The sequence below is a fragment of the Opisthocomus hoazin genome, chromosome 22, assembly GCF_030867145.1.
Source record: "Opisthocomus hoazin isolate bOpiHoa1 chromosome 22, bOpiHoa1.hap1, whole genome shotgun sequence".
In the NCBI taxonomy this organism is placed as follows: Eukaryota; Metazoa; Chordata; class Aves; order Opisthocomiformes; family Opisthocomidae; genus Opisthocomus; species Opisthocomus hoazin.
Window position 1 is genome coordinate 1,389,329 of NC_134435.1, and position 26,089 is coordinate 1,415,417.

The window sequence follows — 26,089 nt, forward strand, 5'->3', positions numbered from 1 at the left end:
CCAGGGCTCCGGCACCCTCAGAGGGAAGAAGTTCTTCCTCGGGTTCAGCTGGAGCTTCCTCTGCTCCAGTTTGTGCCCGTTGCCCCTTGTCCTGTCACTGGGCACCACTGGAAAGAGTCTGGCCCCGTCCTCCTGACCCCCACCCTGCAGATATTTAGAGGCATTTCTAAGGTCCCCTCTCAGCCTTCTCTTCTCCAGGCTGAACAAGCCCAGCTCCCTCAGCCTCTCCTCGTAGGAGAGATGCTCCAGTCCCCTCCTCATCCTCGCAGCCCTCCGCTGGACTCTCTCCAGTAGCTCCTCATCTCTCTTGAACTGGGGAGCCCAGCACTGGACCCAGCACTGCAGATGGGGCCTCCCCAGGGCAGAGCAGAGGGGGAGGAGAACCTCCCTCGCCCTGCTGCCCACCCTCCTCGTGATGCACGCCCAGAGCCGGGACAGAGCTGCTGTCATCATGAGATGGGGCGGCCACGCCTGGGCCATGCACCGCACACCAGCCCCCTGCAGCGACAGGGAAGGGGGAAAATGGAAGGGAGGAAAGAAGGAAGAACGAGGAAAAGCAAAGAGCGGGATCAGCACAGGTGCTCAGCACGCCAGGCAGGATCCTCCGCACCGGACGCCCGAGCAAGCCTGGCACACCGTTGCAGAGCTGCTGTGCTGGGACACGGCCCAGTAGCAGGATGCCAGCAGAGCGCAGAGCAGGAAGGCTCATGTACTAAAAAAAAAAACCCCAACAAATCATATTTCCTTGTTACAAGCGGGACACCTGGGAACCTTGATGAAATCAGCCCTTGTTTCTGGCTCTGCCTTATCAAGCCGGCTCTGTTTTTGTCCAAGAGCCAGGTTTTCATACTACAAGCAGGATTTTCAGAGCTAGACTACACTGTGTTGCTGCTAGAAATAACCTTCCTTGGTCCTGGAGCCAGAAGGACACAGATAGGAGCAAGCTCCTTCCCAGGCCACCTCCCTGCAAACCTCCCCGCGGAGGGGGGGAGGAAGAAACACGCCCGGCTTCCCGAGCGACAGACTTGGCCGGGCAGCGGACCCCGCTGCGAAATGGTTGATGTCATTCAGAGCAGGGCTGTTCACTTGGAAGAGGGTGGCCCAGGGGCCCTGGCAGCTCCTTCCTTCCTTCCTTCCCTCCCAACCTACTGTTCTGCGCTGAATTAACTCGTTGCCATCAGAGCCACCCCCCCACCTCGCTTCCCTCTCCCCTCCTTCCTTCCAACACAGATTCCAGCTCAGAACTCACACCGATGCCTGAGCCTGATTAAAAGGGGAAAAAAAAGAAACCTATCCAAAACGAAGCATCTGGGGGCTTGAATCCTCTACACGGGTCTTCCTCTCCTGCCTCTCCAAGCTGAACTGAACGATGGTTCTAATTAGAAACGAGCCCACGTTTGATTACAAGCGCAGGCATTCCCAGGAGCCCCCGGAGCCGAGGCCGGCCGGGCCACCCGCCAGCCATCTGGGCTGCTCAGCTCGGCGCCGGTACACAGCCCGCCGTCTTCATCACCCACGGGAAGCACCACCTGGGTCAGACCCTCAGCCTGCCGTGCCTCGGCGGTCAACAGGGAATCACGCAGCAGGCGCTTGGGGAGGGGGGAAATAGGGGGTCGGCAGAAGTGATGGGGAACAAAGCATGTTAGATACACGGCAGTCTCTAGAATAATGTAACTAAAGGTCAACCGGATTAGAAAAATACATTTTTGGAATAACTAAAGCACTTCAAGTTTCACAGAGCAGCATTTTTAAGCAAGTCCAGCAGAGCAGATATGTTCGGACGGCTCAAGCGACCGACGAAGAGCGAAAGCTTCCCCTAGCTCCACAGCTTCCCGTCAGTTTTCCAGGATGCTTGAGCACCCGCTCGCGCATCCTCCTCCGCCGGCTGCCTGCGCTGGAGCCCGGCCAGCGCCTCGCTCTCCCGCAAGCACACCCGCCCTTCCTCCTTCCAACGCCTGCTGACGAGCAGGGAGCCCGAACACATCAGACCCAACCTTGTTTTAAGTGGCAGTGGCATCTTTACTTCTAAAATAACTGTAACACAGACATGCCCCGCGCTCCTCCTCTGGGCAGAGAGGTTTCCCGCTGCCCCGTTGTTCTGAGCGATGCCTGGTGGCTCAATGCCCCGGCCGTAACGTCGCTGAGGCGAGACCACCTTTAACCCCGGGTCTGCACGGCCGCTCGCAGGGACGCTGGCTCGGCGTCGGGCCGGGTGTGCCGGCAGCACAGCCCCCCATGGGGACCCCCAGGCTCCGGGCAGGTCAGCAGGAACGGGATCACAACCCCCTCCTTGCCAGCCCTGCCCTCCACACCCTGGGAGACCTCCGCGAGCCCCGGGTGGTTTCTGGGAGCAGCCCTGGATGCGGTGCAGGGCTCGCGGAGCCCCTTCGCCTCCCTGCGCTGGGAGCTGGCCCAGCGGAGACGTCAGTGGCCCCAGTGCCCTCTCCAAAGCTGCAGCAGGGCCTTTACCCCTTTCCAGACACGACCCGAAACCCGACGAGGCTAACGGCCGCCCACCCACAGAATCCCAGCATGGCAGCGGTTGGCAGGGACCTCTGTGGGTCACCCAGCCCAACCCCTGCCCAGGCAGGGTCACCCAGAGCAGGCTGCACAGCACCGTGTCCAGGCGGGGCTGGAATATCTCCAGAGAAGGAGACTCCACAGCCTCCCTGGGCAGCCTGGGCCAGGGCTCCATCACCCTCAGAGGGAAGAAGTTCTTCCTCGGGTTCAGACGGAGCTTCCTCTGCTTCAGTTTGTGCCCATTGCCCCTTGTCCTGTCACTGGGCACCACTGGAAAGAGTCTGGCCCCGTCCTCCTGACACCCACCCTGCAGATATTTAGAGGCATTTCTAAGGTCCCCTCTCAGCCTTCTCTTCTCCAGGCTGAACAAGCCCAGTTCCCTCAGCCTCTCCTCGTATGGGAGATGTTCCAGTCCCCTCCTCATCCTCGTAGCCCTCCGCTGGACTCTCTCCAGTACCTCCTCATCTTTCTTGAACTGGGGAGCCCAGAACTGGACTCCAGATGAGGCCTCACTAGGGCAGTGTAGAGGGGAAGGAGAACCTCCCTTGTCCTGCTGGCCACACTCTTCTTGATGCACCCCAGGATCCCATTGGCTTTCTTGGCAGCCAGGGCACGCTGCTGGCTCATGGTTAACCTGTCGTCCACCAGGACGCCCAGGTCCCTCTCCGCAGAGCTGCTCTCCAGCAGGTCCACCCCAAGCCTGTACTGGTGCCTGGGGTTGTTCCTCCCCAGGTGCAGGACCCTGCATTTGGCTTTGTTGAACCTCATCAGGTTCCTCTCTGCCCAGCTTTCCAGCCTATCCAGGTCACGCTGAATGGCAGCTCAGCCTGCTGGTGTATCTACCACACCTCCCAGTTTGGTGTCATCAGCAAACTTGCTGAGGGTACATTCTAACTCTTCATCCCCCGCACGCACGCAGCCCCACGAGCCCGCGAAGCCGCAGCGAGGAGCGTTTCTACCGCGGGCACCCAGCAAGCGCTGGCCGAGGCGCGGCGTGGGGCACGTCCACCCCGCACGTGGCTGCAGCCCGCGCCGTGCCCGCAGCCCAGCTCCCCGGCACTGCGGGGGGCTGCCAGGACGGCAAACCAAGGGCGGCACGGGAGGGACCAGCAGGGCAGAAGCAAGGTGACTAAAATGCCTGGGGTTTCGAAGGCAGACTTCCTTCTGATGCTGCAGCCACGAGAGCGAACAGGCCTGGGTGAGGGGCCATGCTGGGACCGTAGCAGGACAGTAAACTGCTGCTTCAAATGGAATGCAGGGACCAGGAAAGGAGGAACCAAAGAAAGAGGCTAGTTCTGCAGCTGATTGTACAATGAACAACTTTAAATTTTGGTTTAGAGTAGAAAAAAATACTCTAACAGTCTATTCAAATTGGCAAAGAAGTTTGTTCCACTAACATGGAGCTACTCCCATGTTTCCTGAATTGCCTGCTCAGCTCTAATCAGGGGTGATACAAGAGCAGAGAGCAAAGGAAAGCAAACACGCTCCCGCTGGTCTCTCGTGCCTCCCGCCGCGGCTGCCAGCACAGCTGGACAGATGCAGCCGAGGCAGCGTAACGAAGCCCCTCGATGCAGCCCCTCGCAGCCTCTTCCCGGGCTGGGTCGGCTCACAGCCGCTCTCTCCTGTTGGCACGCACACCGCTCTCGTCGCCCGCGTGCTGCACGCCGAGGTCGATTCCCCACCTTCCCCCAGGGCCTCTGCAAACCCACACCACCTCCCAGCACCGCGCTCCCTCCCAGCCCCAAGCAGCGTCGCGGGCAAACCCGCCGCGCTGCAGCAGCCTTGGTGGGCGTCCCCCACGACGTCCCACGGGTCCGCGACCGCACTGCGCCCAGACCCCCAGCCCTCACTCCTCAGTGGGTGTCAGCAGCAAAACAACACGAGGGAGGCTGTGGAGTCTCCTTCTCTGGAGATATTCCAGACCCGCCTGGACAAGATCCTGTGCAGCCTGCTGTAGGTGACCCTGCTTGGGCAGGGGGGTTGGACTAGATGACCCACAGAGGTCCCTGCCAACCCCTACTATTCTGTGATTCTGTGATTCTGAGACGGCAGCTGCCAGCTCCTCCCCAGCAGAACCAACATCTCCTCCCCAAGGGAGAGCAAAGCCCAGCCTGTGCCACGGGACCAGCCGTCCTGGTCTCCAAGCAAAGCCCAGCTTTCGTCGCCAATGTGTGCGGCGCGGAGCACAACGCAGGGTGCCGTGGCAAAGCTGGCGCCAGCAAGGGATGCGCTCAAGAAACGATGCGGCATTCGTGCACGAGAGATGACAACCAGAGACAGGAGCCACTGCCCCGCTCCTCGATGGCCCCAACGACGGAGCCAGAAGGAAGGAGTCGCAAACTTTCCGAAAGTGGGTGGGATAGCACTTTTGGGTGTGTAAAAGCGGCCCAGGGGGCTCTTCTCTCTTTTTAAGATGATCTGGAATGCTTCTGTCAGTATTTTTCTCTTTATGACCCAAGCAGCTTCTTAAGCAAAGGACAAAGCATGGTGGGGCCGAAGCAGCGGCGGTTCTGGCTGGGGAAGCCATCAGCCACCGAAGCAGCGTGTGCTGGAACCACAAACAGCAGCCTGAAGTCAAGGCTTCAGACCTCACTGGCTTAAGTGCTTCAGAAACAAAATAAAAGCTGGCAAATTCAATGTAAAGTTACTACTATTATAGGCTTAAAATAGGTTAAAAAACAGGAGGCGGAGAAGAAGGGAACAGCACTAAAAGGATGCGATGCAAAAACTAACACGGAACGCGACAAGTTATCATTCGGTCTGAAAGCTCAGGCTGATTCCAGGGACCCTCTTCCACCACCTTGTCCCCAAAATGGACAAAGAACTTTTTTTTGGCAAAAAAATCTAGCACTGTGGGAGGCACAAGCACCAAGCAGGCTGCTCTGCAGGTTCAGGGCTGCTCTGCGGGGCCGGGGGCTGCTCTGCGGGGCCGGGGGGCTGCTCTGTGGGTTCAGGGCTGCTCTGCGGGTTCAGGGCTGCTCTGCGGGGCCGGGGGGCTGCTCTGCGGGGCCGTCCAGCGGCTCCCAGGCCTGCAGCTCTGGTCCTGGGAAAGCTCACTACGATGTCCGGGTCTGGGAGCAGGTTAGAGGCAAAGAGAAAAAGCAAACAATAGAAACTTCGAGATCGGGAGGGGGCAGAGTGGGGGGAAAAAAAAAATGTTCTGTTCAGCAAAGAGAGAGACGGGGAGATGGAGAAGCAGCAACTGGAATGAGTCAGGTCACGGAGAACAGAACAGAAAGAAAGAATGTGCCATAAGCAAACCAACCCAGGCAGGACAAAGGCCATGGAAAAACCGCAAGATAAAACCTACGCAAACAACCGTCCTTCTCCGCAAGGCTCACAGCAACACGCATCTGCGGGCTCCAGGGGGCAGAAAGGTCAGCACGGAAAAGGCTGCGAGGAAACAAGCCGAAGAGACAGACACGGACCAAGCCCCGAGAGCGGCAGCAGAGCAAACGCGATGACGACCCCGACACCGCGCCCGCGGGCTCTCCCACGCAGAGGGGACAGCCAGAGACCACCATCCGTAGCCAAAGGTGTTCTGCTGGAGGATTTTTTCACTGTCTCTAATAATTTGCTTTTCCCAGTGATGACCAGTCTGGGGCACAACTCACGGCCGCTGTGCTCAGAGAGCAGCGCTGCCGGCATCGCCGGTCACCGGGCGGTCGGTCCCCGAGCCCTGCCTGACGCGGCAGCGGCTGTGACCACGGCACTGCCGGCCCCGTCTCCACCCGAGCGGGTTCCTCCAGCTCTGCTGGAAACACCCAACGACAGAGGTAACGAGTGCCCCACCAAACCCAACGCAGAGGAAGAAAGCGACCTCCGAGGAGTCGGAGATGAAATGAATTAAACCAACACAGCAGGCCTGCGGCTTCCAGCGAGTCCCGGCGCAACACGAGAAGGTTGGGAAGGCGCCCGGTCCATGCCCAGCCGTCCCCCGTGGTGGCACGGGTGCTGGGACCGAAGTCCTTCGAGTTAATTTATTTTTTCAATGAGCCAAAATGACAGGAATGCTGAGGTTGAAAGCACTGGATCGAGTTCAAAAGACATCATTTCCACTGGGAAATTAATCTCTCACCATTCTGTATAATTAGACAAGGCAAATGAAAAACAATTTCAGAAAGAATTCCCAGCAGCAATCTCCGCGGAGGCGGCGGTAGGCGAGGGTGCTGCCCGTTGGACAGGAATGCAAGGCTGGGCTGCGGCGTTACGCCGGCGTCTGCTACGAAAACACAGCGCTGCTCTTCCAGAGCGGCACCGCCGAGCCAGCACCGGGCCGCGACCACCGACCGCGACCACCGACCGCGACCACCGCGCTGGGAGCTGCAGGGCCCTTCCCAGTGCCCGGCGCTGGCGGTTGTCATCCCACGGCCGGAGCTGCGAGGGCTGGAGCCGCGCGGTCCGAGCGGAGGAACCCTGCGGGGGGAAGGCTCCCGCCACCCTGACGGCTACTGCGCTTCGGTTCGTGCACCAAACGGCGAGCCGGCTCCCAGGAGGGCACAGGTCCCACTGCCGCAGGGACCCCAGGAACCCCCAGACCCAACCTGGAGGTGGTGGTGGCAGCGACCACCACAGCAACACCCAGCCGCAGGCCTGGAAGCCATGGAGGGACGGGGAGGGGGAAGGACCCTCGTGCCCGGGGAGGAGAAGCAGAGACCTCTCTGGCTTGAAGGTCTGCACCCACCTCCCCTCGGCTTGCGGGGATGGACCTCCGCGGCCCCCCAGCCCGACCAGCGGCTGGGACAGGAGAGCAGGGAGCCAGCAGCTCTGGTTTGGGGCTGTCCCGGGGTCTGGGGACAGGACGGTGAAGCGAGGGCTCTCCCCACCCCAGCAGCCCCAGCACCTCGCTCCCCAAAGCCCCACGCCCGGGGTGGGGGGCCCAGCCCAGCCCCACTGGGGCACCAGTGCAATGAGCGGGCTGGTCTCGGCTTGCCATCTAGTGGAGAGCGGCCATGTGGCCTCCTCCCTCGCCGCCCCACTCCATGTGTGCCACCCGCCGAGCCCGGAGGGGACCCCAGACCCAGAGGGGACCCCAGACACCCGGGGCACGCCATGGCCCCGTCACCCCGCGCCACGGCAGCCCCCCAGCCACGGAGGAGCCGGGCTCTGCCAGGCTGGGTCACGGCTGGGAGCGGCTGCAGGCAGCGAATCGAGCCCTTCAGCCCACCGCGACGGGTCCCATGGACCCAGGTCCCACGGGCTGCGGGCAGGAGCCCTCAGCACCCTGCAGAACCGGGCAGCATCCGACCCCCCGCCGCCAAGGAACGGCTCCGGGCGCTTGTGCGGGTTCACCGGCACTCAGACACGCCGACCTCACCCAGCGCCGGATCTCATTAGGCTAATGAACAACAGACCCAGTGTAAACTCCAAGCCGTGACCCATAGCTACCTGTGGGAGCCAGGTCTCGACTGAAGGCCACTGAAGAGCTTGGTCTGGGCTCAGACGGAGGAGGGGAAATCAAGGACAAGATGGATGGAGCATGCTGCTGAGGCGTCAGGCAGGGGCGGGCGCAGGGTGCCCAAGCAACGCAGTGGCACATCTAGGCAGAAGGCAGCTTTTGGTAAAGGGCTGCTGGTGCCTGCAGACCTTCGGCACCTAGGGAAGGCCTGAGTGAGTTTCAATGTCTCCATAATATCTCAAAAATCATTTCAGAGACTTTGTGGATCTTGCCCTCGGGGCACCCATTAATTCTGCTGTAACTACTCCTGAACTTCGCGAGCTCCCAGCACTGACAAAGAGCGTTGCCAGGCAGGCCCAGCCCCTGCTGGGAACGTGAGCGTGGGAGCCCAGCACCCAGCACAAAACCACAGCTACCCCTCGACTGTCCCCCACAGCTTTGGCCCCACGAGCCCAATGGCCGTGCAGCCCAGCATCCTCCCACCGTGCAGCAGACACGGACTGGGCACGACCAGGCCTGGGTGGGCGGGTGGGAAACTCTGCGAAGGCTTCTCGATGTCAGAGCGGCGAGGTCCTGAAAGAGCCTTCCAGAATGGGAGCAGAAACCTTACTGGGCTTCTGGAGGATGGAGCTTCACCACCCAAGGACTAAGTCACGCGAGCGCCCAGAGGAACCGGGCCCTCCCAGTGCCACAGGAGGAACCCGCCAGCCTCTGCAGGACCTCCTCTCTGTGCAGCGCCCAGCCGCCAGCCCCCCGCAGCCAGCAAGGGACTTTGCACTTTGTGCTTGCCTTTGCAAACCTGCAGATTACGTTACAGACCTGAAGAGAGGGTAAGGGGGGCAGAAGGAAAGGAGAGCACTGCCAGGGTGTCCCCACTCCAGCGTCCTCCCTCCCTCCCCTGCAAGGGCACGAGGCCGACCGCTCGACCCAGCCCGCGGCGCGCTCGGCTGTACGGCACCACCAAAGCCGCCCCTGACATGAAATGGTGGCTGTGTTTTCATAGATTTGTATTGCTTTAAAGAACAAAAAAGACAACAAATCGAGCAAAGGGCAGCGTGATGCGAGCGCCAGAACAGCCCTGCTCAGACCCCAGCCACGTCTGCGTCCCTCTGGCAGGGTCGCAGGCTGTGGCGTTTGCCTTTGAACACCAACCTCTCCAAGGCCACTCCGCTACGGCAGGGGATTAATACAGCTCAGCAGGGATGTGCTCTAACAGGTTTCACACCCTTAACCCTCTGTGCTCACTTTCCTGGAGAAACGTTTTCACGTCCCAGCCACTTCACACCCAGCGCCCCGCTTCTGCCCTCACCGAGGTGAGGAGGACTTCTAGGACTACCAACCTGCTCGCGGGGAACAGCGCGAAGGGCTGACACCGACACCTCCCTTTCAGAATCACGCTGGCCTTCACCACGTACACACTTGCAAACTGCATCACCAGAGGAGAAAAACCAGAGGAACCTTATCCGAGTATCTTAACAAAGATGAACGCAACCGCTCCGTTACGGAGTAAGCATTTTCTCTGGTTTCCAGCCTCTGCAGCATAAAAGAAAACCCCAAGGCACCACAGGGGTTTTAGCCAAATTATCAGCAAGTGGTAAGAGTTAACAGACTGATGATAGCTATCTGGAGGCTGCTCTGACTGTAAGATACATAATAAATCTTTTCAAGTTGTGACAAATGTCTTGGCTAATGCAGCCCACATTCTATGTTTAGATCTTACTAAAATGTAATACAACATTCGGGTTTCATTTTTTAACTATCATTAAGAAACAAACTCCAGTCCACTTTAATCTCTCCACAGCCTGAATTTGCACAGGGAATTACCATCCCCACCATGCCAATCTTCCCCACACCCGATATTCAACCAAAGGATAACAGATGTGCTTTCCAGGAGGGGTTTTTTGCTTACAAAAACACAGTCAAAGCGTAGAATGGATTCTAGGAGGCCAAAGGTGGAATCCTTGTCTCTTGCTCAAGGAAATCTCTGCGGAGCAGGTGACATCCCGCACCTTGGTGATGCAAGGCAAGATCCCAAACAGAACAGGCCAACAACTCCACTCCTGAGGGATCGAGGAGGATAAATGAGGACGAGGAGCTACCTCGTCTGTCAACACGCACCAGCATCGTCAGTCAAATGCCTCTTGGATCCACTTCCATCCAGGCTTCACTCCCATGGCTCCCGCACCACACCTGGAAGGCCGGGTTCCAGCGCCATTAGCATGTAAACACCATGAGGTATTGCATTAACGCGCAGAACAACCCCTGGCGTGCCGGATGAGCCAGCCACCCGAAGCTGATGGGCACGATCGGGAAGAACAGACATTCGCAGGCGGCACCACCAAGACCTGGGTGTTTTGCAGGAGTTCGCACAACCGGATTCTGAAACCGGCTGATCCGGGCGGTCCTGCGTCGGTTACTCCACAGCACCTTCCGCAGCATTGCGCTTTGAGAGGCAAAATCTCTGGCTCCACTTCCGCACCCCGACCGGCTCCGATGCCGCGCCGAACCCTGGTACCACCGGTGGGTCAAAATGCAACTGGGTGACCGTCTTCACGTGGCTCCCGTTGCAGGTGACCGGGTTTCGCACCCCTGAAACGCCAGCTCCCGGCGGAGGCGAGGCAACGGGCAGGGGGACGACAAGGCTTGATTCGGGCGAGGAGCAAGAGCGCACACTTTGTTTCTGAAGAACCTGAAGTATGACCCTGTCTGCAGGTGCCACCGGAACCAAGGCACGGGCTAATTTAGGAGGGAACAAGACAGCTTGCGCGCTGGAACTGGAGAGGTTGGTGTGTCTTACACCCGAGTGTCTTCCCAGTAAAGCCGCCCCAGGGCAGGGCCACCGGGTGAAGAGCCAAGGTGGAGGAGCAGGCTGGCTCTCCCAAACTAGGGTCCCTTTGCAGCAGACGACAGAAACGGGGAGCAGAGGCCGTCCTGCACGCACAGCACCCACTCAGCCCTTTCCTGCCTCTGTGCCTGCACCTCCCACAACGCCTCTTCATGGAAGCAGTACGTCTGCAGGTGTAAATCAGCATTTTTTTGTCCCAGAAGCACAATTTTGCTGCAGGAAAGAAACCAACATGGCAGAGAGCTGTGGTGACCACCAGAGGTAGGTCCAGAGCACATGCCCTGTTAGGCAGCAGAGTTTATTCAGCTTGGAGAATGAGCTCTGTGGGGACCTGATGGCCACCTTCCTACGAGGAAGGCGTCAGAAAAACAGAGCCAGGCTCCTCGCCGCGCTGCAGGGCGGGAGGACAAGAGGCAATTGGTGTGAACCGAATCAGGAGAGGTTCAGACTGGGTATCAGGAGAAACTCTCCTCCAGGAGGATGGTCAAGCAGCAGAGCTGGAGCCCAGGGAGGCTGAGCAGTCGCCTTCCTCGGGTGTTTTCAGCACCCAGCCAGGTAACGCCCCGAGTGATCTGCTGTGAGCAGGAGGTTGGATGAGAAACCTCCAGAGGTCCCATCCTGTCTGAATTGCCCAACGGATTGTTGATTCCAGGCTGAGACCTGGCTGTAGTCCACAATGAAATGCTTTACCTGAAATACACGGCAACACCCTCGCACACAGACAGCTTCCAGACCTCCGAACGGCGGCACGTTTCAGAAGCAAGCTGCTTCACTAAGCCCAGCACCTGCTTTCCAGCATTCCATGAACAGCCCATGTGTAGCCACATCTCACCTGGCTTTAACAAACATTTTTTCCGACAAACAAGGACCCTTCTGTGGATCTGGGGGGGAATTGCTCAAACCAGTACCAGCCCGTGGCAGTGGGGCTGTGCTGGGATCGGCCACCCCGCTCCCCGCACGGACCCTCCTCCGACCGCCACGGCCTGACTCCAGCCCAGCAGCACAGACACCCGCTCCGAAAACGCTCGGGCTGTCCGGCCGCAGCCCTGGCTGCTCTCGCTGGCCACGCAGCCGCCCCTCGCACCCTGCTGCGCCTCTGGCCGCGCCGAGGCAGGGCCCACAGCCCAGTCTCGCTCTGCGCCCAGAGGCTGCTTGGCCATGCTGCCGTGCACGGCTGGACGGCCGCCACGCCGAGACCGGGCAGGACCGCACCGATGCCGATGCGACCAGCGCTCCTCCACGGGAACCCGCTCAGAACCAGCCGAAACTCCTCCAGCTTGGCAGGAAAACTTGCACACGCATTAAAAAATTTAAAAAAACAACGACTATGAGTTCTCTGCAAACCTCCCCAACCCGCTCATGAGGTGAGGAAGCCTGGGCAGCCTTGGCACGGCGGAGCAGCGAGGAGGCCATCGCTGAGTACAGGGAATGGGGGCTACGCTCCTCCGCTCACACGAAACCCGCAGCTCCCTACAAGACCCAGAAACGGCTGCCAGAGGAGTTGCACGACTCAAAAAAGCCCTGGAAACGTACAGCGTATTTTCTTCCACTGCTCTTTTTGCCATGTTTTCCTTTCAGCACAGCACAGCAGCGTGTTTGTGCTGGCCAAGCCTTCCCTCCTCCTTTCCACCCCACCTTCAAGCAATCCAAGCACAGGAGATACTGTATTACCTCAAATATTTAAGCAAGGGATTAAACTATTCTCTTGGCAGCAGGCACGAGCTGCCCCACGGTTACAGCTCTCGCACCGGCTGGCAGGCGCTGCGTGACGGCCGGCTTCGCAGCAAACAACCTGCCCCAGGCTACCGAGAGCTCTCCACGGTTTTCTCCGACGCTTTTTCGCTCATATTTCTGCTCACCGGTTCCCGGCCGTCCATCGCCTCCATCCACAGCCTTCGGTCCTCTTCCGAAAGCGCCTGCATGGTGATCACGCCGGGCCTGCGGAGATAAAGGGAACGCTGTAAATGAGATGGAGGATGGAAAACATAGATGACAAAGATAAATTTCCCACAGGAGAGAAAGAGGACAACGTTCTTCCTGGCTGAGCCCCAGCAGCACGGCGCTGAGCCCAGCCTGACCTCTCCAGGGATGTCCCTGCAGGTCCTACCCAGGACCAGCAAGCGAGCAGAGATCTCCAACAACGGGCTGTCGAGGCACGAGGTGGCAAGAGCAGTTTAACCTCGGGAGCTGCCAGCCGCCTGGGATCGCGCTCAGCACAGCACGTCGGCTCCTTCCAGCACTAAATCCTCAAAAACTGATAAGGCCTGGGAAGAGGGGTAATTTCTGACTCGCACTTCCCAAAGATGATTCAGCAGGAGAACACGAGCCGCGACGACACTCTGCAGAAGTCACTTGGTCCTTGCTAAGAGCTGATCCTGTTAGGAAAGGAATCGTTAACAGGGGCTCTCACCGTGGTGGGTTTGGCCCGTCCTCTGTCGCTGCCGTGGCACGCATGGGCCAGGAACAAAGGACTGACCCTTCGCCCTAGCTCCGCTCCCCATCCAGCTGACCCAGCGGCTGGGTTTCGGCACACACACGGCACAGTTCCACCAGTGGCAGCCGTGCGTTCCGGCCCGCAACAAGCCCAGGTCCAAGCAAACCAGCCATAATGTGTCTGATCTCCACTAATCCAGGGGTGAGTCAGTCAGCACTCACCAGCTTAGTGGTTTGGAAGTTTACTCATTTCGAAGGGAAGAGGAAACCACTTAACCATCACCCCGTTTGAGAAAGCAAGCCTTCACCATCCAACGCCAACTATTTTCAGAACAGTGAACAAAGCTCCTCGTTGTGCAGCGACAAAGCGACGCGAGAGCGGTCGCCAGCCGCCGGGGAGCTGCGCGGCGCTGGCCACGCGCCGACTGCAAACCCTCCCGCACCGCAGGAGTGGGCTTCTCCTCGGCTGAGCAGAGGTCTCCGCCGCGGCCCCTTCCAACCAGGGCTGAAGTCTGAGCTGAAGGCAAGCTGCTGCGAAGGCGCAGGTACCCCAGCCAGCAAGCCCTGGAAGGGCTCTCGGGGCTGGACTAGGCACCTGGACTAAGCTAGGGAGACACGGGAAAAGGAAATCCTGGGATTTCCGTCTCTTCAAACAAAGAAATGTAAACCATTCATTCATGGTAAACTCAACACAGGACGCCAGCGAAGCGATGAGCTCCCAGGGACACAACACCGGTATCTGGCGTGCCAGGTCCCCTCATGGCGGGGCAAAGCAGCGATAACACCAAAATGTTTGTTCTGCCTCTGAGCAGATAACAACTCTTCGGGCTGCACTTCAAAGCGAATTTACTTAACAGCATGAGGGGAGGGGCTGTGAAACTGAATTAGAATCCTATTTACATTGCGAAGAGCTCTGCATTTCCTCCCACAGCGTTCGTCAGGCACCACTTCCCTCAGCAGAGCCGCCTTCCCGGCTGCGACGCGTTGACGCACCCCGCACACCACCCCCCATTCCTTACCGATTCGGACGATGCCCACGGGTCCCCCCGTGCGAAACGGCCGGGCAGGACGGCGGGTGCTCAGAGAGCATCCCACCAGGGCTATCGGCACGCCGCCGCGCTCCGCTCGCTCCCTGCAGCCAGGCTCATCTCCACGGGGTCTCCTTGCCGACCAACCGCTTCCAGAAGTGCGCTCGTCAGATTACCGGTATCTCAGTGCTTCAGTGGGGAGCCCGGGATGGGGAAGGGCCCTCTCCAACTTCCTTTCCCAACAGATAAACAAAACGTATCCAGCTTTGTTCCCTCACAGAATCACAGAATCACAGAATAGTAGGGGTTGGAAGGGACCTCTGTGGGTCACCCAGTCCAACCCTCCTGCCCAAGCAGGGTCACCTACAGCAGGCCACACAGGACCCCGTCCAGGCGGGTCTTGAATATCTCCAGAGAAGGAGACTCCACAGCCTCCCTGGGCAGCCTGGGCCAGGGCTCCGTCACCCTCAGAGGGAAGAAGTTCTTCCTCATGTTCAGACGGAACTTCCTCTGCCTCAGTTTGTGCCCATTGCCCCTTGTCCTGTCGCTGGGCACCACTGGAAAGAGTCTGGCCCCGTCCTCCTGACACCCACCCTGCAGATATTTGTAGGCATTTATAAGGTCCCCTCTCAGCCTTCTCTTCTCCAGGCTGAACAAGCCCAGCTCCCTCAACCTCTCCTCGTAGGGGAGATGCTCCAGTCCCCTCCTCATCCTCGTAGCCCTCATCTAACACGCAAACAGCCCCGAATGCTGGAGCGTGGCTGTCGGGCGGCTCACGTCCCCTCCCAAAGCCTGCTGCGGCACCCACGGACACGCACTGGGGGAGCCTCCCCTACCCCGTGGGTCTGCCCACCCGAGCCAGCCCCAGGACCATCGCATCGGGCCGGCAGGATGATGCCCAACACTCACAAACACGAGCTGTTGCGGCGAACAAGATGAAGCACCCGCTGATCCATGGCGAGACGACGCATCACACATTTCAACCTCCGGGCACCAAAACCCTTCGGCGCCTTCTGGGATGCAGGGGGGCAGAGGGACATCTTGCCATCACGAGGAATCCACTTCTAAACTGAGTGGCTGTGGGAGCGTGAGACCACAGCGGAACAGGGCAAATGCTTTGCAAGAAAGTGTATTTTCAGTATGCTACAATCTAAAAACTAAAGAGATTTTTCCATATGAGACCACACAGGAAATTTGAATTTTCTCAATATCTCAGCTTTTGTGAAAAACAGCCTGATTTTAAGGAGCTATGACTAAGCAGGCGGAGAAACTGAGAAAGTCCAATAGCTTCTCCTTCTTCCAGCAAAACAAACAAATAACGAAAGCAACAGAAACAGATAAGAACTTCCAGCTCCTGTTGCAGCTTGTCACACCGAGACGACCTAAACTGCTGAATGAAAAGCCACACCAGCAGGTGAACCTCGGGGGCTCGAGGGCCGCGCGGAGCTGGGCGCAGGGGGAAGCTGCAGCCCCGGTCTGCGCGGGGCAGAGCAGCCCACCCCCACGCTGCTGCCCCCCCCGACGGGATCCCATGGCCGTGGGGCGCTGGCCCGGGCACCAGCAGCCAGATGTGGCCCCAAAATGAAGACAAGAAGATGTAAATAAGGGGGAGGACTTTGCTCCTGCATTCAGAAGGTCTCACTTGCCTGTGTAAAGCTTAAAGGACCATGGGCACAGCCGTGCCAGCTCGCTCGGCAGGGCCAGGGGCCGGCGTGGGTCTCCGTGCCCGCCGAGGCGGGGACGAGCTTCGCCGCTCGCCGCCTGCGAAAACCCCGCGAGTCGCTTTGTTCGAAAGGTCACTGGAAAGGGGACACCAGCCGAGGAACAAGAACAAGCTGTATCGCACGTGCTGTCCAGAGCACCGGCGAGCTGCCCGCTGGCGGGGACACCGGCAGAGGTGGGGTGGCCGCCGGCCGCGGCACAGCTGGCGCGGGGAAGCGGGGAGCGTGCCTCGCCGCGGTGCCGGTGGCACTCGGGAGGAAGCACGCAGCTCTGCAGAGCGGGTACCCAGCGCCAGGCCAACAAGGGACCTGCTGAGACCCATCTGGGCAGGGAAACGCGCGGGCAGGGGGCTCACAGCTCGCCCACCCGATGCCAGCCACCACGCAGCCCGACCCAGCGCGGTGCTGGCAGCAGCCCGGGGGAACGGCCTTACGGCATTACAGGCAGTACTTACTGCCTTTACCAACGACTGAGACCAGGACCCCCAGTTCTGAATCCCTCCTGTTCCCACAAAAGCCACCTGGCATCAGCAGGGCTTCGCTTCCGGCCCAGAGCAATGACCTGCGTTATCCTGAACTACCCAGCCTTTGTCGACAGCCAAACGAGATACTGCTCCTCCTCCTCCTCAGGCTCATTTTGCAAGACACTGGCCATCATCCCTGTTCACCTTGTTTACAAAACTGATGTAATGCACAGAGACTACAAGTAAGTTTAGTTAGAAAAAAAGAGCATTAACAACAGCACAGGGCATCCATCACACCGGCAAGGTATCTCAGCCAGACACCAGAACACCATTCTGGGGCTAATTTTGCTGTAACAAAGCAATAAAATACTCCTCGCTTCCCACAGAGAAAATCAGAAATATTTGCAAATGCCGTGTTCGGGATTTCTCCGACCTCTCACTCACACCTGCACCACAGCTGTTCAGTCTCCAGCACCGAGAGCGTCGGCGTCTCCTTACCAGACCATGGGAAAAGGAAGCGACGTCGCAGTAACAGATCAGGCTCCGGATTTTTGGCTCGGTAGCGCTGAATCATCTTTACAGGGGAAAACCCCAACTTTTTTCCCCCCCTGCTAACACGCAACAGCTTCTCCGGGTGTGACGTACAAAGCTGCGAGCCCGCGCCCCGGGTTGCGGGCCTCCCGCTTTCCCAGAATGCAGCAGCGCGCTGACACCGAGCCCACTTCGGGGCGACGAAAGCAGCCGGGGCAGAGCCAGCCGAGGCGGCTGCATCGCGCCGTGGGGCAGGGCAGGAGCGCGAGCACGGCCCTTGGGCTCCGTGCCACACCAGCACCACGACGTGGACGACAGGGTGACCATGAGCCAGCAGCGTGCCCTGGGTGCCAAGAAAGCTAATGGGATCCTGGGGTGCATGAGGAGGAGTGTGGGCAGCAGGGCGAGGGAGGTTCTCCTCCCCCTCTGCTCTGCCCTGGGGAGGCCCCATCTGCAGTGCTGTGTCCAGTTCTGGGCTCCCCAGTTCAAGAAAGATGAGGAGCTGCTGGAGAGAGTCCAGCGGAGGGCTGCAAGGATGAGGAGGGCACTGGAGCATCTCTCCTACGAGGAGAGGCTGAGGGAGCTGGGCTTGTTCAGCCTGGAGAAGAGAAGGCTGAGAGGGGACCTTCGAAATGCCAACAAATATCTGCAGGGTGGGGGTCAGGAGGATGGGGCCAGACTCTTTCCAGTGGTGCCCAGCGACAGGGCAAGGGGCAACGGGCACAAACTGAAGCAGAGGAAGCTCCAGCTGAACCCGAGGAAGAACTTCTTCCCTCTGAGGGTGCTGGAGCCCTGGCCCAGGCTGCCCAGGGAGGCTGTGGAGTCTCCTTCTCTGGAGATATTCCAGCCCCGCCTGGCCGCGGTGCTGTGCAGCCTGCTCTGGGTGACCCTGCTTGGGCAGGGGGTTGGGCTGGGTGACCCACAGAGGGCCCTTCCAACCCCCACCATCCTGTGACTCTGTGACGTGGGGACCACACTGCAGCCCACAGCACCGCGCCAGGTGGGATGCACAGAGCTCGAGGAGCTACGCAGATTTTATGGTGCTAGGAGGTAAAAACACCCGAGCAGAAAGTGAACGGCCTCGCGTGCGCGTGGCTGTTGGGGTCTGACACACAAGCAAACCGTCATTCCTGCGGGTTTGGTGCCGCCAGCCGCAGCGGGAGACAGAGAACCCCCCCGCCCCGAGCCCTGCCAGCGCCGCTGCAGCCGGCTGTCCCAGTGAGGCGGACACAGCCTGCCGGGCCACAATAAAGCAAACTGGCACCTGAACCTGTTGTGTTAACACAACCAACCAGGCTTGAGGAGAGTCCTGGGGTGGAAGCGGACGTCACGTAGCCCCCATGGCACCGCCGCACACCAGGAACGCACGGACGGGCACAGAGCACGGGCTGGCGGCACCCACCGCAGAGCCCCACGGGGACGCCGGCTTGCAGGTGCCTTGGCAAGGTCTCTGGGGTGCGATCTGCTGCAGCAAGAGACGTTTTGGACACAACTGGAGCGATGTGTCACCTGCCCAGCACCGCTGGAGGCATCTGTGGGCTTCGCACTGCAGCCACAGGTTCCAGCCCGGATTCTCGTGTATTCTCGCACACTCTTCAGCAGGACAACCCCATTTCACTGCTCATAGGAAAAAACAACGTGTACAGAAAAACCTTCCTGCTCTCTGAACCCCCCCGTTTCCAAGCTAACCTTCAGAAAGGCAGTTTCAGGTTTTAGGAGAACACCACGCCGCTGGCATTTTTCACCCTTGCCTCTGAACACCACGAATGCCCGCGGTTTTCTCAGTGTCACAGTGCCCTCCCGGGCTGGCTCAGTGACCGGTGACTGCAGGCACCTATCGGGTACGAGACACTTGACTCCTGCTGGACACCGATCGCAAGTCTAGTCTGCATTTAGAAATTCCATGCAGAAAAGGGGAAAACTGCTGCAAGCCAAAACACAGTACATATGGGAGACAGAGCAGCATCTTGGGGACGTTTGCCTTAACCATATGCAGACTTCCTGCATGGGGCTGAAGAACAAGACATCAAGTTTCTAAGTTCTCTATTAGCAGAGACAATAAAAAAACACAAGGAAAGAAGAAACCAAAACACAACACACCCAAAACCCAGAAGAGTCCAAGACAAAAAGGCCACTACACAGAGCAGCCTGCTCCATGCTGCAGGATCGGGCGCAGGCGTCCCTCCAGCCAGCTCCGGTCAAAGGCATCCTATCATTTGTGGTCAGCAGACGGGGGTGGAGTGCGTGGGCCGAAGTTTTTGTCTGCGCTCGGGTCCTTCAGCCAGAGCTGACCTCCCCCAGCACGAAGCGGGAAGCAACCCCTCCGCAGGAGTCATCTCCCCGCTGCCCGAGCCCGGTGACCTCCGGAGCCGCGGGCACGGTCCCCCTCCCCGCGGTGCCCCAGTGAGCCCTGACACCTCCACCTGTGACCGGGCACCTCTGCACAGGAGCTCCAGACCTCCGTCATCCCAGGGCCCCGCGGCCAAGCCGGGCCAGGCCCCGGCAGGACGGCTGCCGGGCGGCACCCACGCGCTGCCAATCCCCGATAATCCCGGGCTGGCAGCGAAACCGTTCCTCGATACACAGGGCTTTGTAAAACGGGTCACATCCCGAGCGCCGGGCGAGGTGATCTCCAGCGAACCCCGGCCACTGACAGTGTCACCTGAAGCCCCGACGGCGTCCAGATGCCCCAGCGCTCAGCAGGACTGCCCCGGGGAGGGGGAGACGGGGGGCACATCCCGCTCTCTTCCGGCCACGGGAAAACCTGTTGCCTCCGCTTAGCTTCACTGTTTTGGAAATAACCATTATTTTAGACAACGAATGACAGCTTCTGACACCAAAAACACGCCGAGTTGCCTGTACGCTGCGGGGAAGACCAGGCTTCCATTCCGTGCTTTCTGCCCTCGCTGTCCTCTCGGGCAATCTCTTGCAGCAGGAACGTGCACATGAAATGAGCAATTTCTCAGGTTTCCCCGCCCTTGCCGCTCCCCTGCCATTATTTACATTTAGCAGGCATATTTCTGGAGTAGCTCTTGATCCCATGCCTAGCAGGCTCCAGACATCAAGGGAAGGTTCAGCTGCCTCTGAACATGCTGCAGAAGAAAATTATTGTGGTGGCTGGCTTCTCCTCCTCCCAGTTTTATTTTGATTTTCACATTTAAAAAAAATATCCTCAGGGCACAGGAAAAAAAACCCCCATGTCAGCAGAAATACTGCAGCTTTCTGGAGGAAAGCAGAGCTCCAGAGAGCGGGAGGCAGCCCGGGGGTTAGCTCATCCCTCGGCCAGCACAGGCAGAGCTCCATCGCCCCAGCCCCTCCCTGCCCCGGGCTGGCACCGAAACGCTGCGGGAGCACGGGCCGGGCAGGGAAAGGTACCGCAGCGTGTTCCAGCGTTACTGAACACCTCGGGTTTTGATCAACTGGGGTTTTCCCAAGACCTCCTGGGCAGGGGCCAGCGGAGGGGAGGAGAGCTGGAACACGAGCAGGCACACAACTGGGAGGGCACAGACACTCGGGGACTTTGGAGCGAGCTTTTGTAAACCATGTCAACTTCCTGCAGCGAGGAAGATCCCAGGCAGTGACTAATTCGCCTGGAATAGCAACCCCAGCCTGGTCTTCCTGTTTCTATACGCAAGCCGTGCGTGATGCTAATTAGATCTGATACCAGGCTCTCATTCCTGGGTGCTGCAGATTGAATCCACACAAACATCTGGTTCAGCTGCTATGTGATAAATCACATCAGAAAGCATTTCACTGCTTCAGGAAACAGAAGTGAACGTAAAGTGCGCGGAGGTGCAAGCCGGACTTCCCTTATCGCCCGTCCATAGCAGACCAGCCACTCTCCAGCGCGTACCCAATGCTGGAAAGAGGCACCGCACCCCTGCCAAAACACCCACAGAGCATCTTTTCCATCCTTGCAACCATTCACCTTAGATGGCCAGAGACTGCAGAAGTGCTAAAACACCATCAGAGAGACTTGAGTAAACCTGGCACCTTGTAAACCGAAGCACTAACTCCACACGCTGAGAGCACCTGGCCAAAGCGCCAGGGAGCAGCGGGTTCCCACGGCCTAACGCTTTCCATTCGTGGAGGGTATGACCAAAAGAGAAGAGCAGCATGGAAACCGCAGGAGAACTACCCAGGAAAGCCACGTCCAGATGAGCGTCACCTCTCCCTGCGCACGGCCAGCGGACCCCTGGCGCGTGCGTCCTTTCGGCACCCCGGGCTGCGCGGCCCCGTGGCACTCACCGATCAACGGCTTCCACATCAAAGCAAAACCTCTTCTCGATCGAGTCGGTTTTCCGCCGCGTGCAAGATTTGAGGGTAACAGCTTCGTCTTCTCCCTGAGAAGAGACAAAATCGCAGCTAAGGCTGAGAGCAACCAACCAAGCGTGCGCCCGTCCCCAGCACCCACAGCGCTTCCAATGAACGCGATCAAACCTGCGGGCGTTTGGCAATATCAATCTGATATATGTATTTATATATCTGACATGAGATATTTCACCCTTGCAACTGTGTGGAGTCCAAAATCTAAGACAAGCAGCCTTCCTTTCCGAACACACACGATTAAACTTGTGCATGAAGCACCAGGCGACCCGTGCTGCGGGCGGGCAGGGAGTGTTGGACCACAACTTTTGGGCACAGCCAGCTTCATTTTCCATTGCTGAATGATGCATCGTGGACCTGGCTGTCGATGTTCACTCCAGGCTGTGTTTCTGTCAGCATCCAGCACACGAGAACTCTCCACGGGAGCAAACACGTCTTAAAACGTTTATTACAAAACAAAGCAACAACACGACCGCTCTCCCACCCGGGCATCTGCACCCAAGTCGCGCTGGATTTCCGCGGGCCGCACGGCGAGCCCGCAGGATCCGCGTGCACTGCTGTCCTCTGCTGGAGGAAATCCCTGCTCGGCTCCTGCCGGCACAGACATTTCTCCTTCTGCAATTTTTAAAATCCACTGATGACTCAATAGAAAATGAATTCTGAACGAGTTCCTGGAGACGGCCACTTTTCTGTGCTCTCTGTCCTGTTCTTGATGACACCTTGGCTGACCACCCTGTTCCCTGACATCACCGTTTTTCCAGGAAACGTACTGAGGGACCCAGCGCAGACCCGGGCAGACAGACCGGAGCGGGCTCCCTGCAGGGGCTCGGCACTGGCGACCTGCACCCGGTCCCCCCCGCCTGGCCCGCTGCTGGCCCGGGGCTGCTGCCCAGCTGCCAAACTCCCCGCCTGGCATCCAGGGAATGCCCTCCCTTCAAACCCACTAATATCCGGCTCCAGCCCCAGCCCGAGGGCCGTGCGTGAGGGGCTGACACCACACGCAGCGTCCTGTGCGACCCAGGAGCGATGGGTCTTCTCCAGCACCGACATCGCCCGCTCCAGCCAGACCCCGAAACGCCCGGCAGCGCGGCCGCGAGCCCCGGGCCGCTCCACGCTCTCGCCGCCGCGCCGGTCAGCGCCGACAGACTGTCCGCAGCTCGGATGGAGCTGCCCCGGCGTAGGCAGCATTCATGCCAGGATGGTGCAAGCCACGAGACCCCGGGCGAGCAGCCCCTCCGGTGCAGCCTGGCATGGCCCGGCGTGGCACGGCACACTGGAGCAGGGCTCCTGCCCAGCACAAGATGGGCCCACAGTCGTGCTGGCAGCACCCACACCCCGGGGAAGCCATGCAATGGGAAGAGACCACATGAAACACAGGGCAGCCGCTGCTGATTAAAGGGCTGAGACATCTTAACGCTGAGTTACAATGAAGATGCTCTGAGGCAAGAGGAAATTCATTTTCCAAGTCGCCCCCCGCGCAGCCGGCTCCCTTTGCCGGCAGGGAGCTGGGCAGCAGCCTGCCCAGGCGCTCCCCTGCAAGGGGACGGTGCTGGCCAGCCGCCCCGGCCCGAAACGCTCCGAGGGGGTCCGTTGTTCCTGCCGTCCCGAGGAGCAAGGCAGCCCTGCTGCAGCTGGGCTCACGCTGCCCGGGAGCCGCGGGGCACCCAGCGTGCGCTGGCCCCTACACCCATGGCTCCCCCGGCTCCTCTGCACCCAGGGCAGCTCCAGGCTCTCCCGTGGCTCTGTCTGAAAACGCAACAACTTCATCGGCCAAGTCACAGGCGCTCAGCAAGGGGCAAAATAACAAACAGGTTCCCTTCTCCGGGTCTTGGAGCAGGAGCTGGGGACCGGGGAGCAGGCGCCCAGGGAGCTGGAGCGTGGTGGGTGCGTGTGGCTCGACCCCGCTGCGCTCCCAGCCCCGACCACCCCCTCCACCCACCGAGACAGCCACCGCCTCGCAGGGCACGGGGCAGACGCACGACCCACCGTGCGCCCAGCATCACCAGCAACAGCGAGAGCGGAACCAAAGCTGCAGCTGAGCACGCTGCAGCTTTTAAAAGTCTCTCACAAACAGAAATCAGTACATAGAGCACAGACCTAACGGCACGAGGCGAAAGGCCCAGTCTCAGCCCCGAGGCGGCTGCTGCAAGCTCGTCCCTACAGACAGCCGTGCGCAGACACCGGCCTGCCCTCCGCCGCTGGAGCAGCAAACCGAGCCATGTCCAAGGCGCTCTGTCCACCTGGGAAACCGGCTCAGCTCCCAGCACAGCTGACCGTTTCCAAAGATCTGCGGGCTTTGGGGGTTTTCTTGTCTTGTTTGGTTTTGTTTTTTTTAAACAAGGTGCAGAGTTAATTCCCCAGGCAGCACTCGCTCAGCCTGGAACGCATCTGACCCACCTCACCCACATCTGTGTCCCCTTGCTACCCGTGGTTCCCTCTGCGCAGGAGGGGAGCGTGCTGCCGGCAGCTCCGCAGCGCTCCTCGGCCGAGACCCCCGGGGCGCAGCCCTGCTGCCCACCAGCACTCACCCCCTTTCCTCCAGATTTCTGGTCAAACGGGACCATCGTTATCCGCTTCGACTCCCGCTGGTACGTGCAGTAATGCTTCACCCAGGAAGTCCCAAAGTGACCTGCAAAGCAGACGTGGTGTTTACTCCCAGACCAAGCGCAGTTTCAGTGCCTTCCCATTAATAACCTGCACGTTTAACGATGGTTTAACGTGACACATTTCTGTGCCAACGTTCTTGCTGGACTTCACAAGTGGATAAGCATTATTACCCCCTTCTGTTCAGAGAAAACAGACTTTTACCAGGCGCTGGCAGTGATACTCTCTCCCAGGAAGAACTCGGCTCCCACATTCCCACCTTAACATCCCACCCATCTCCCTTTTTCACGGATTTTATCCCCTGCTGCGTTAGCCTTCGTGCCCCACGCCCTCGTAACCACGTTCCCCCGGGGCCCACTCGCTGCATTGCCCTGGCAGGCAGCTCCACCGTCCCGACACCTACGTTTCTCCTGCACGTAGAGATACCCCTCCATCGTATAAGGGCTGATGTTTTTGTGCTCGTGAGGATTCTCCTTCATCTTCTTCATCAAAGATTCAACCTCTGACCGCGTTCCTTCAAAACGATTTCTTGTCTGCAAATTAAAACAGGAATGCCTTCTCCAGCGCCTGGACCCAACGCGGCCTCTCCTGCCATGAGAGGCACCGCGCAGGGGTGCGACCCCCGAGCTGGGTCACCACAGCCCGCCTGGGAAACGGGACAGGGGAGCCCACGGCCAGGCACCGGCCAGGCGTTCTTCCTGGGCCTGGATTTAAGCTAAAGCACTACAACAGTTGGCAAGTTATTCATATTCTGAGTTTTGTGAAAAAGCTGTTTCAAAAGAATGAAACAAGTCTGAATCCTTGGTAGAAAAAGAGTTGTTTTATAACACGAGAGGACAGCAGAGCTGCAGCGCCGACACGCCAAGGGCCTGCACGCGGGTCCGGCTGCGCGCCGGCCGCGGCTGCAGCAGCACAAGGGCTGCGCTCCACCGCCCCGACACCGGCACGGCAGAAAGGGCTGCTCCTCCCGGGACGAACAGCGCTTTGAAACCTCTGCACGCTGGTTTGAGCCACTCCCCAAGATCAGAGGGCACACAACGACGCCTGCCCGCCGGCTGGCTCCCGGGGACGCAGAGCCTCTGCGTTCGGCGTGCCGTGGGGAATGAGCTGCCACGCAGGCTGTGCAGACGATGGAGCGCCGCTTACAAAAAATAATCTGCTTTTAATGACACAGTCAAAGCCTTTGCTCAACGGCACACAACAAAACGAGAACAAAACCTGTATTAAAATATATCCAAAAGTGTTCTTTTGCTCTGCAGGACAGTCACGGCGATGGGCACGCGGCACAGTGGCACGGGCACACTTACGTTCTGGATGCTGATTGTCAGCTCTGTCTTGAAGTCACTGAAGTCCTTCGCAAGCTCGTAGCCGTGGTGGTAGAAGGTGAAAAGCCCCTGCAGAAAGGCCAGCAGCTGCGTTGGGGTAAAACGAATCGAGACGGTCAGTAGAGACCCACGGCCGCTGCCAGAGCAACCGCTGCCGAGGGGCAGCATCCCCCAGCGCCCCGGGGCAGAGGGTTTGCTGGCAGTCCCCTGGAAGATGCCCTGTTCCTCCTTTCCCTTTCAAAACCCCCTCTGCATGGGCCCCAAAGCCCAGTCCGGGCTTCTTTCCCCCAAGCCAAGGCAAGCCCCCACCCCAGGACCCCTGGGCCGCTCCAGCCCCCGTCCCTGCGTCCCCCAAGCCCCGGGGTCACTGAGAGCAGAGCAGGGAGGGGTCAGGCAAAGCAGGCAGCACAGTGCCGGGTCCCCATGTTGGACCCCTCGCCCAGCACAAACCACCTCTGCGACGAGCTGCGGAGGTCTGGCACTCCCCAGAGAATTAAAGGACTTTGCATCTTAGAAAACTCTTTTTTTTCACCTATTTCTGTCACTCCTGCACTCTTTCTCCCTTGTGAATGTATAGTTCTATTTTTTTTTTCCAGTCAAGTCTGTTTTTCTTTAATTGCCAGCAGGCCCCTCAGTCCAGCCCACCACGACAGAGATGCCCTCTATAAAAACCAAAATGTGTCCAGCGTGCACACGGCCACTGAGCTAACGGCTCCGTGCCCCGAGGCTCCCACGGGTGCTTCTTCCCCTCAGATCTCGTTCCAAGGCAGGGGCTGTGGGGTAAGGCCAGAGCCCCCAGTCACCCCGCCGCAGGGATGCCCCACGCTGCAGCCCAGCTCCCCACCAGCCCCCGCTTCTCCACACAACCCCCCACTTTCTGCAGGTGGAGGCAGC

General features: G+C 59.3%; 1 protein-coding gene across 5 annotated transcripts in view; it reads right to left on the minus strand.

Annotated features, from left to right (window-relative positions):
* Positions 1 to 26,089, minus strand: part of ARHGAP26 (Rho GTPase activating protein 26) — a 141,164-nt gene that overhangs the window by 87,247 nt on the left and 27,828 nt on the right. For all 5 annotated transcript variants that reach the window (XM_075441398.1, XM_075441396.1, XM_075441397.1 and 2 more), the window contains exons 7-11: positions 25,178 to 25,282; positions 24,274 to 24,403; positions 23,795 to 23,895; positions 21,189 to 21,283; positions 12,623 to 12,701 (exon numbers count right to left, since the gene is read on the minus strand). In XM_075441398.1, coding sequence (XP_075297513.1) covers positions 12,623 to 12,701; positions 21,189 to 21,283; positions 23,795 to 23,895; positions 24,274 to 24,403; positions 25,178 to 25,282 — 510 coding nt within the window. The remainder of the gene's footprint in view (positions 1 to 12,622; positions 12,702 to 21,188; positions 21,284 to 23,794; positions 23,896 to 24,273; positions 24,404 to 25,177; positions 25,283 to 26,089) is intronic.